General features: G+C 40.8%; 1 protein-coding gene across 1 annotated transcript in view; it reads left to right on the top strand.

The window, feature by feature from the left end:
• Window positions 1–12,116, top strand: part of ntrk3a (neurotrophic tyrosine kinase, receptor, type 3a) — a 527,544-nt gene that overhangs the window by 482,954 nt on the left and 32,474 nt on the right. Inside the window, exon 14 of the mRNA XM_060928492.1 lies at window positions 5,718–5,890. Coding sequence (XP_060784475.1) covers window positions 5,718–5,890 — 173 coding nt within the window. The remainder of the gene's footprint in view (window positions 1–5,717; window positions 5,891–12,116) is intronic.

The following is a 12,116-nucleotide window of genomic DNA, read 5'->3' on the forward strand; positions in this document are numbered from 1 at the left end:
GGCCCGCGGCCGGGGCGCTGGTGGACCCCGCCGACGCGAGGAGGCGCCGGAACGCCTCTCGGTCTTCATGTTGAGCCAGCACCAGGGCTTCAAAGCGGCGCTCCTGCTCCTTCCGGAGCGTGACGAGTGCCTGGTGCTGGCTCTGCTGAGCCGTGGCGAGGGCGTGGACCAAGTCCGCGAACGGGGAGGATTCCATGGGGCTGCAGGACAGGTGCTCCACCGTCCCGGGTTTCGGCACCACTGTAGCGGGCTTAACGTGTGGGTGGAGCACAGAAGACGGCAGGACAGAGATCAGGATTAAATATTACGCTTTTATTGCCGCACTTTTCAGTCGGGCATACACAAAACACACTGAGTTTCACACACACACACTCGTGAATCTCCTCAGCGAGCTCCCCTCCGCTCTCACTCTCCCTCCTTAAATAGGGCGCGGTTTACTGGGGAGAACACACACACAAACACAGGTTAATTACACTCAGGTGAAGCGATTCTGCCACTTACCTTCCCCAACTCCGCCCTCCTGTCACAGACCGGCGCTTGACCACACCCCCGCTGCCACAAAAACAATTCAGATGCAGTTGAAGTTCAGACTTTCAGCTTTAATTCAGTGGGTTGAACAAAATGATTGCATAAAAATGTGAGGAACTAAAGCATTTTTTTAAACACAATCCCTTCATTTCAGGGGCTCAAAAGTAATCGGACAAATTAAATAATTGTAAATAAAATGTTCATTTCTAATAGTTGGTTGAAAACCCTTTGTTGGCAATGACTGCCTGAAGTCTTGAACTCATGGACATCACCAGACGCAGTGTTTCCTCCTTTTTAATGCTCTGCCAGGCCTTTACTGCAGCGGTTTTCAGTTGCTGTTTGTTTGTGGGCCTTTCTGTCTGAAGTTTAGTCTTTAACAAGTGAAATGCTGCTCAATTGGGTTGAGATCAGGTGACTGACTTGGCCATTCAAGAATATTCCACTTCTTTGCTTTAATAAACTCCTGGGTTGCTTTGGCTTTATGTTTTGGGTCATTGTCCATCTGTATTATGAAACGCCGACCAATCAGTTTGGTTGGATTTGAGCACACAGTACGTCTCTGAATACCTCAGAATTCATCCGGCTGCTTCTGTCCTGTGTCACATCATCAATAAACACTAGTGATCCAGTGCCACTGGCAGCCATGCATGCCCAAGCCATCACACTGCCTCCACCGTGTTTTACAGATGATGTGGTATGCTTTGGATCATGAGCTGTACCATGCCTTTGCTATACTTTTTTCTTTCCATCATTCTGGTAGAGGTTGATCTTAGTTTCATCTGTCCAAAGAATGTTCTTCCAGAACTGTGCTGGCTTTTTTAGATGTTTTTTAGCAAAGTCCAATCTAGCCTTTTTATTCTTGAGGCTTATGAGTGGCTTGCACCGTGCAGTGAACCCTCTGTATTTACTTTCATGCAGTCTTCTCTTTATGGTAGATTTGGATATTGATGCGCCTACCTCCTGGAGAGTGTTGTTCACTTGGTTGGCTGTTGTGAAGGGGTTTCTCTTCACCATGGAAATTATTCTGCGATCATCCACCACTGTTGTCTTTCGTGGGCGTCCAGGTCTTTTTGCATTGATGAGTTCACCAGTTCTTTCTTTCTTTCTTTCTTTCTTTCTTTCTTTCTTTCTTTCTTTCTTTCTCAGGATGTACCAAACTGTAGATTTTGCCACTCCTAATATTGTAACAATTTCTCGGATGTTTTTTTTCTGTTTTCGCAGCTTAAGGATGGCTTGTTTCACCTGCATGGAGAGCTCCTTTGACCGCATGTTTTCTTCACAGCAAAATCTTCCAAATGCAAGCACCACACCTCAGATCAACTCCAGGCCTTTTATCTGCTTAATTGAGAATGACATAACGAAGGAATTGCCCACACCTGCCCATGTAATAGCCTTGGAGTCAATTGTCCAATTACTTTTGGTCCCTTTAAAAACAAGGTGGCACATGTTAAGGAGCTGAAACTCCTAAACCCTTCATCCAATTTTAATGTGGATACCCTCAAATGAAAGCTGAAAGTCTGGACTTTATGTCCATTATATAACTATAACTTGAATATGTTTCAGTAAACAGGTAAAAAAAGAAAATTTGTGTCAGTGTCCAAATATTTATGGACCTAACTGTACATTTGCAATTATTAATGAATTTAACAATCCGGTCTGTTTAACGTCATCAGAGGAGATGCAGATTAATCAGAGACATCGGTGGATCTCAGTCGAGTGAATTTTTATGGATGAAATTATGACTAAATTTAAAATTTTGTGATGAGTTTATCAGATGAGTGCTTGGTCAAAGTATCCGTCAAACTGTGTGTTATTTTTACATCAACACACTTCGAGTTTACAACAACACTGAAATTACCTTATTAAATATTCGATAAATCAGTACAGTGAATTAGAAGTGTGATAAACTGTCGAGATCTCAGAACCTTGTTTTGATATATCTCATCTCATCATCTCTAGGGTAACTTCTAAGCAACTGAAGGCCTCTCTCCCATTGGCTAATGTTAATGTTCATGAGTCCACCATCAGGAGAACACTGAACAACAATGGTGTGCATGGCAGGGTTGCAAGGAGAAAGCCACTGCTCTCCAAAAAGAACATTGCTGCTCATCTGCAGTTTGCTAAAGATCATGTGGACAAGCCAGAAGGCTATTGGAAAAATGTTTTGTGGACGGATGAGACCAAAATAGAACTTTTTGGTTTAAATGAGAAGCGTTATGTTTGGAGAAAGTAAAACACTGCATTCCAGCATAAGAACCTTATCCCACCTGTGAAACATGATGGTGGTAGTATCATGGTCTGGGCCTGTTTTGCTGCATCTGGGCCAGGACGGCTTGCCCTCATTGATGGAACAATGAATTCTGAATTATACCAGCAAATTCTAAAGGAAAATGTCAGGACATCTGTCCATGAACTGAATCTCAAGAGAAGGTGGGTCATGCAGCAAGACAATGACCCCTAAGCACACAAGTTGCTCTCCCAAAGAATGGTTAAAGAAGAATAAAGTGAATGTTTTGGAATGGCCAAGTCAAAGTCCTGACCTTAATCCAATGGAAATGTTGTGGAAGGACCTGAAGCGAGCAGTTCATGTGAGGAAACCCACCAACATCCCAGAGTTGAAGCTGTTCTGTACGGAGGAACGGGCTAAAATTCCTCCAAGCTGGTGTGCAGGACTGATCAACAGTTACCGCAAACGTTTAGTTGCAGTTATTGCTGCACAAGGGGGTCACACCAGATACTGAAAGCAAAGGTTCACATACTTTTGCCACTCACAGATATGTAATACTGGATCATTTTCCTCAATAAATAAATGACCAAGTATAATATTTTTGTCTCATTTGTTTAACTGGGTTCTCTTTATCTACTTTTAGGACTTGTGTGAAAATCTGATGATGTTTAGGTCATATTTATGCAGAAATATAGAAAATTCTAAAGGGTTCACAAACTTTCAAGTACCACTGTAAAAAGAGTAATGAATTTCAAAAACTGAAATATCACAAAGTGTTTTTTTGTTTGTTTACGCTCATATGAGCTGTTTCATAAAGATGATTCAGTAAAGCACTCATCTCATCTCATTATCTGTAGCCGCTTTATCCTTCTACAGGGTCGCAGGCGAGCTGGATCCTATCCCAGCTGACTACGGGTGAAAGGCGGGGTACACCCTGGACAAGTCGCCAGGTCATCACAGGGCTGACACATAGACACAGACAACCATTCACACTCACATTCACACCTACGCTCAATTTAGAGTCACCAGTTAACCTAACCTGCATGTCTTTGGACTGTGGGGGAAACCGGAGCACCCGGAGGAAACCCACGCGGACACGGGGAGAACATGCAAACTCCACACAGAAAGGCCCTCGCCGGCCCCGGGGCTCGAACCCGGACCTTCTTGCTGTGAGGCGACAGCGCTAACCAATACACCACCGTGCCGCCCACTGTTTTCATATATCATGGCTTTATTCATTTCTCCTCACAAATCACTAAAAGTAATTAAAATCACTGAGCTGGATCATGTGCTGTTTTATCAGCAGATTTATAATTATGAATGTGATTATTACTCGTACTCTGGCTGGTTCAGTTTTTCTGGATTCTACATCATAATTCTCATGGAAGGAGTGTATTAGAGGGACAGAGGGACGTGTAGGATGGCTTGGAGACAAAGAGAGAGGTGAGATTGAGATGGTTTGGACACAGACAGAGGAGAGACCCAGGGTGTATTGGGAAAAGGATGGTGGAGATGGAGTTGGCAGGCAGAAGGAACAGAGGAAGACAAAAGATGAGATTGATGGATTTGGTGAAGGAGGACATGAGGACAGTTGGTGCTACAGAAGAAGATACAGAGGACAGGAAGAGATGGAGGGACATTTTCTGCTCTGGAAGAAGAAGAAGACACCATGAAGAAGAAGAAGATCATGATTCTCATGGCAGCGATTCATATCTGTGACCTTATGAGGGTCTTGAACTTTAGCTTCTTCTGTTCAGGATCACACCAGGCAGACATCTGCAGTCTGAATGACATCAGCAATGCCCTGGCTGTCGATCCTGGTTAGAGGGATCGGTGACTTGATATCTCCTGGACTCAATGTACAGATTGATGTACAGGAGATGGCTGGATGATGGTAGCTCCACTCCTGAACTTCATCTGTGACCTGAATCTGCTGAGAAATCCACTCAAACAGTCTCAGGGTTTAGACATTGTTCCAGGTCTTTACAGTTCCTGTCTTCAGATCTTCAGTAGAACTTCAGAGCACCTCTGTAGAATGTAACACAACTCATGGACATGAAGATGAAGCTCAAGTTGCATCACTACACCAACAGTAATGTTAACACCATGCAATAGTGTGATTCCAGTCAGAGTAAACACACACACAGGAAAACACACAAGATGGTGGCCATAATGTACTTGTATTCCTCCCCAGCAGGTGGGCGTGGCTAATCCGGTGTCTCTGATAGAGAAATAAAGCTTCACCATCTGTTCTTCTGATGCCTCCATCCATTGAAATAGCTCTCTTAACAACGTGTAACACCAAGAGCAGATAATCGAGACAAAAACAGGTGCCGGACATGTTAAAATCGGGCTGATATGATATATGATATGATAAATCCACGGTATAATTTTTGGTTTTCCTTTTATTAAAAAAAGACATTTAAAATCATTTGACACATAAAACTGTTGGATTATTTGATGAAAGAAACACAGCTGCAGAAGTAAACATGTGTGTTGATGAGTTTTCTATAACAGCAGCTCTGAGGGTTTATATTAACGCCCTCGTTATCATTAAAACATCATCGTTTCTATGGTAACCACTCATTCTCAGCAAAGCTCTGCTAATAATAATAATAATAATAATAATAATAAACAGATTTGCAGTAAGAGATCGTAGATGTGGTGAAGCTTCTGGAGGAGAAATGTGTTTATGGAACGTTGATGGAAGGAGTCTCCAGTGTCAGGGTTCTGTAAGAATCCAAGGTGAAGCTGGAACTTCTTTCTGACAGAGAGAGAGAGAAAATAAAAAGAGGCTGATGAGGGAAGAAGTGTTTATAGCCGCTATAACATCCATGAGAACAGGAACTAACTTGTTTAATGTTCCAGCTTCACCTCTGGATGTTGCATAGCGCTGGAACTGGACACTCCTTCCTTCCAGAACTGAACACAATAAAGTCTGGATATCCATCTGTGTTTTTAGACGCTGAAGGATCCCACGCTGGCGGCGAGGAAGGATTTCCAGCGTGAGGCCGAGCTCCTGACCAACCTACAGCACGAGCACATCGTCAAGTTTTATGGAGTTTGCGTGGACGGAGACCCGCTCATCATGGTGTTCGAATACATGAAGCACGGAGATCTTAACAAGTTCCTCAGGTGGGTTCGTGATGGGTTCAGTCCTGCTGAAGACCTGCAGCTTTCCTGTGAGCCATGCAGACATTGACTAGCATAAAATTTACAAATCATAATTATAATTTTAATTTTTCTGAGAGCTGTGTACAAGCCTGTACACCAACCTCACCTGAAATATAAAATAAAATAAACAGTTTGGATTCCCAAAGTTTCCAAATCCACTCCAAATAATCCAGTATATGTTTTTAAAACTCATTTGTTACAGTGCAGAAATCCCTGTGCTGTAAAATATTGCCTTCATATTTTTTGATGTCGAATTCTGGCTCCCTGAACAAACTGAACAAGTTCCTCAACCTTCATCCTGCTTTGCTTATCATCTAAACCACTCACTCACGAGTTCTGGTGAGAGAAATCCAGACAGATGGAGGAGTGGAGAACATTTAGAGCAAAATGTTCTGATTAGAGCAGAAACAAGATCGTCAATGACGGTGTAGCTCAGTCGGGCCCCGTCTAGTCCAGAAGGAACGATCTAAAGTGGGCCACCTTGCGTAATAAATGTTGTAAGCTATCAACACTATATACAAGCTATATATAGAAGCGATATCCACCCTAGGAATACCGACCCGTTTACCAGAAAGAATCCAAAACGGCAAGGAATTGACCTTCTTGTTGAACTGCTCATTAAGGCTTAATTAGTCCATAACTTCATTAATAATTGTAATGAAGCAAATCAGGGTAGAAGTTATATGCACCCTAGGTTCCCCTACCTTCATACCAGAAAGAATCAAAATCAGTGAAGAATTGAGGGAGAAGAAGCGATTTGTGTGGAAACTGCTCGTTAAGGATTGATTAATTACTCCATATCGTCATTATTCATTTCAATTATGAAAATTGGGGTAGAAGCGATATGCACCCCAGGCAGACGGACCTTCCTGCCAAAAAGAATAAAAATCGGTGAAGAACTGAGAGAGAGGAAGCGATTTTTGTGAAATGTGGACAACACTGGACGGATGACAGACAACACATTGATGGCATTAAACTCATCACCTGTCGGCCGGATGAGATAATAATAAGAAAACTGGCTCAATTTACACTTAAAGACCTGAAAACTGAAAACATCGGTTATGAGTTCATTTTCTTTTCTATTTGAATAAATTATTTTCTGTTAAATAAATCATTGAGTCAAAAAAGAATGGAGAATCTACACTAGACAAATTAACAGCTTTAAGATCTTCTTAAAGTATCCTAAAGGTTCATGAAATGCTAAATTTCAGTGTATTTATTTATAACTTTAAGAATTCTTAAAGTATAACTAAGTGACTTTCCATGATGTCTTAAAGAAAACAAAATACTGTTTACAAAAAGTTTACCATGTCACTTTGTTAATGCTAATAAATTTAACATTTAAATGTACTTAAAAAGAGTCACTATTACTTCTAATAATACCAATAAAGGCTCGTAAAGTTACTATTATCGTTAATGAAATTAAAAAGTTCAGTAAAGGAACTTAAATACACGACTAAATTTAAGGTTCCTTTAAAGCTGTGCTGCCTTTCAGATTTTTCAAGTGTAGGTCATAAAAAGAATTTTCCCGACACCTGATTATTTTTGTTTAGTGACCGAAAGCTACTGAATTCAAATCACAGACTTCCAATTTTATTAGGCTTTTTTTTAATAGAACAATTAATGAATTTATCTCCACGTGGCCCTAAATTCTCCACTATTTTTTCCTGCTTCACCATGACCCAATACGAGATACTACATCATGCATCACGTGGTGGGCTTTCCCCGTTCACGCAAGGCATTGTGGGATACAAATCTGAAACAGGAGAGAAAAATGGAGGACGTGAGTGTGCGAATGAAACGTGAAAGAGTGACTACAGTAACGGAAAGAAAGCGAGAAGAAAAGACGTTATGTTATATATGAAGGAAAGGAAACGCAGGACCAAACTAATAAATATGGGCGCTCAGCGAGCACCTCGGTGTGATCAGCTGTTCGTTTAGCGACAGAATGATGGAACTGTCAGTGCACGCTCAAAGGGAAACCTGTAGATGGCAGTAATGCAACACTGTGGATGCCAGCTGCCGTAAAACCCAAAAGAAGAAGAAGAAGGTAAACCTGCGCATGCGCACACGGACTTCCTCTGTCTGCTTGACTGCGCCAAGCGAGCGATTTCATGCACATTATTTGCTTTAATCCCCTCAAATTAAATAACTTCCCAGCCACAGAATGGCCTGATATTTTGTGAGATATTACAGAAATAAACAGATATCACAATCACCACATTTCAGACGGAACTACATTTCACTGATTTTATGAAATCGAAAGGCCGTCTCGCTTAAAAGGTTTAGATTAAATACAATTAAATTCACATTTTCACCTCATCATAATTTCTTCAAATTCAGCCAATCAGACGCAATGTTAGTGTCGTGTGACTCTCTCTCTCTCTCTCTCTCTCTCTCTCATTTACCTCGTCATATTCATTGATGATTTTCTTTCCTCATGAGCAAACTAAAGTTTATTATTAGTTAGTGTGTATGTTTCATACAAATAAGTTCACATGTGCATTACAATCATTAAATACATTTACACAACATCAACGAGGATAAACATCTGCTCAAGAATACTGGATGGGATTCAGGGGAACGATATTTTTCTCAGTTAATAGAAATGAAACTACGTCAGAACTGTTTTTGGAGGAAAAAGATGAAGCTTTTTTGTCCTTTGTTTTCTTAGCATGCTAAGTTTGTAAAAGCAATGATAAACGATAAATATTTGACACACAAACGAGGTGAGGTGAAAACGATGGAGGAACTACGGTACCAACCGGACTCTGGGCCTGTTTCCTCTGACCTGTGTGTTGATGTTAACGCTTCATAGTTTAAAAAATGATTACAATGGTTATCCTGGAAAAATTAAAAACATTTAAAGCTGTAAAAACATTAAAAAAAAAACTTTTTCACATGTTGTAAATGTGAAATCAGAATCAGAACATTTTAGGGAAATTATCACAATTCAAGTTTTAGTGACGGAAATTTTTCGCAGTCGCCTTTCATCAGTGAGTTCGATATTATAGCAAACGAAAAATGTATAAAATATGATCCATTTCCAACAAAAGACTAAAACTCTCCAAATTTAAATTGGCTTTTAAAGTTAAAGCTGGTCGCAACATTAAAGGCTAACATAGCTAAGAAGTCAGTTTAGTGTTGTAGCTAAGCACGTGACTCGTCCGACTCAAAGACACATTTTGTGCATGAATAGTTTCAGAAAACAGTCTGCATTTAATAAGTTGACATTAACTAAAAGTCTAAATCCTACCATTGATTTAATGATTTGAAACGGTGTGTGTTCAGTCAAGCAGCGTTCAGTCGACATGAAGTAGGTAAAAAAAACCTAGCATCTAAAAGATTTTTGTTGGTTGCATTTGAGTCACGTCTAAGACCTTAAACTCCATCCCTAACAAGACATCTTCTTGTCTTGTTCATCCAAACCCCAGCGAGTTTTCTCATCTCTCCCCTGTGTGTGTGTGTGTGTGTGTGTGTGTGTGTGTGTGTGTGTTCACACTGGCGGGTGTGGTTGTAATTCACTCAGCTCCTGTCATCTTTTACGTGTCGTATTTTAAACACTTTTATGAAAATCTGACACTGCAGCAGCCTTTTGGTTTCGACGAGGAGGCTACGAGATGGAGCGGATTTCATTTCCTGTCCTGTGTGTGTGTGTGTGTGTGTGTCTCCGGTGCGAGTGATCAGAGCGTGATGGATGAGGAACAAGCTTTCTGCAGAGGAACTGCGTGAGAAACAGAACACAAGATGATACACTGCGTACATCGGTTCTGACAAGAGCCATCCTGGGAACGCGAATCACTTTCTAACTCCTGCTGTCTGGATTAAGAGGATAACATGATGACACCGGATAACACACACACACACACACACACACACACACACACACACCCCTCCTGGGTTCCCTCGAGTTCCTGCATGCTGTTGCGTTGGCACACAGTGCCGGTTCTGCATGATGGAGAGCATCCGTGACTGGCATACAGGTCCTGTGAGGAGGATAATACTGTTAGTGTGAGAACGTTACAGTAGAATAACTCTCGGACTTTCAGGTTACTGTAATGAAAAATTCCACGATTCTTCATGAAAGTGAGCCGAGTGCAGTGTGTGTTCTGATTGGCTGAGAGCAGGAGCAAAAAACAAACAAACAAAAACAACTAATCAGTGCCAGGGTTTTAGTCTTTAAATAAACACTGTGTTTATTTTTAATGTGATATTCATACAGCATGCAAATTTTATTTAAAAAAAAACACTAGTATCAATACACTTGTGTTCTACTAAACATACAGCGGAGTTTAAATCAATAAAACTTTGTTCCATTTCATCCAAACTTAAGAAAATACAAATAATATACTGTATGTATCAGGATACCAAATGTCAGATTGGAAGCATCCAGTAGTTTAAATATAAATAAATAAATCACTGCATACGAGCAGCTGAACCCACCAGTAGTCCAATCTGAGAACTATTATACTGGGTGTGGCCTAATATTCAAATGAGCAAATATGTTTGATTGACAGCTGTCTAAGACTCCTCCCATGTTACTTAAGCAAAGAGTCAGGATCCATGATCCAACAAAAAAAAGCAGAGTTACACAGTAGGTACGCATGCTAGCTTAGCTTTAACTCGCTAGGTTAGCATGTGTTCTTTTTGCTATCCTGACACCCTGCGACGCTGCACTAGCGTAGAAATTCAACAATAAAACGGATACGTTTCTTTGTCCTCCATCTCTGATGTTCCTTGAAAACATCAATTCAACATGTGAAACAACTGAAGTCAAGAAAAATATGTTGAGACATTTATCAGTGTTTTCCCTACCATTATATTGGGGGAGGGGGGTCCCGTGTGTGTGTGTGGGGGGGGGGGGTGTCCCGTGTGTGTGGGGGGGGGCAGTCCCCCATACATACACACACACACAACACACACACACAACACACACACACATTTTAAGGTCCAAAAAAAACCCCAAAAAAGAGTCCAGGCATTAGGACCATGCGGGAAGAGTCCCTGCTCAAAAACAGAAGTGTATGCAGGCACTAGGACCATGCAGAAACATCCCCCACTCCAGCTTTGCTCTCGTGCGCTCAAAAACAATTCAAAAAATTTGATTCAAACAATAGTTAGCAGTGTCAGACCCCCCCAAGCGGGAAAAGACAGAGGACATACAAGGGTTTTTTTTTTTTTTTCCAAAAAAAAAAAGAGTGTGAGTGAGACTTTCCTGAATGAAAGTATTCTACTGGAGTGATTTCGAGATTAAAATGGCAGATGAACCGTTTATAGTGCCACGTTTTTTTTGGGAGGACATACGACATTGAGCAGGCACTCTAGTGCCTGCACCCCTGTTTTCTGCGTGGTCCTAGTGCCTGCACCCCTGTTATTTGCGTGGTCCTAGTGCCTGCACACCTGTTTCTTTGTTTGTTTGTTTGTTTCAGACCTTCAGACATGGTCTGTATTATGTTACGAATATTCATAGTGGGATCATGTTGGAGTTTGATATCACTTTATAAACATCTCCAAGTTAGTTAGCCATAGAAAATGACTTATTGTTTTAGATGTTCTTTCAAACAAGCAATTAGTTGACTTCTGCACTTCTTCACTCAGCACATAACTCAGTGAGGGCGTTGGAGAGGGAAGTGACATCACATTACAGAAAGGAGAAATAAGCTCTCTGAGTTTCTAATGAGAATTATAAATCAATTACAACTACAAACGGTTCATATCCCATTTTAATCTCTAAATCATTCAAGTAGAACACTTTCATTCAGGAAAGTATTTTTATTTGGAAATAATTTCTTGTGTCTGTGACTCGGCACATTAGGGAAAAATTGTTTGAATTATTGTTCTAAAATAAATGTGAAGATTCAAATATGATTCCTTTAACTGTTTGTTCGAGTCCAAAATGTCCTTCTGGGATAATTTGCTCAAAAGGTTTTTGAATTCTTGATCGAATTCAGAAATCAGATCTAAGTCATATTAATCTGTTTCTTCACTTTTGATGAAATGAGATGTGTTTACTGTTTATTTTTGGTTTCCTGCCCCCTGGTGGACATGTCATCATGACATGCGAGTATGATCACGTCGCGACTGAATAAATCCACGGGTGAAAAAATATAAACCAGGCTGTTTGATATCCTGAACAGGAGCAACATTATGACATCATCAGAACAAACCTAAGTCTAACTAAGTAGTT

The sequence above is a fragment of the Neoarius graeffei genome, chromosome 8 (genome assembly GCF_027579695.1).
Source record: "Neoarius graeffei isolate fNeoGra1 chromosome 8, fNeoGra1.pri, whole genome shotgun sequence".
NCBI classification, from domain to species: Eukaryota; Metazoa; Chordata; class Actinopteri; order Siluriformes; family Ariidae; genus Neoarius; species Neoarius graeffei.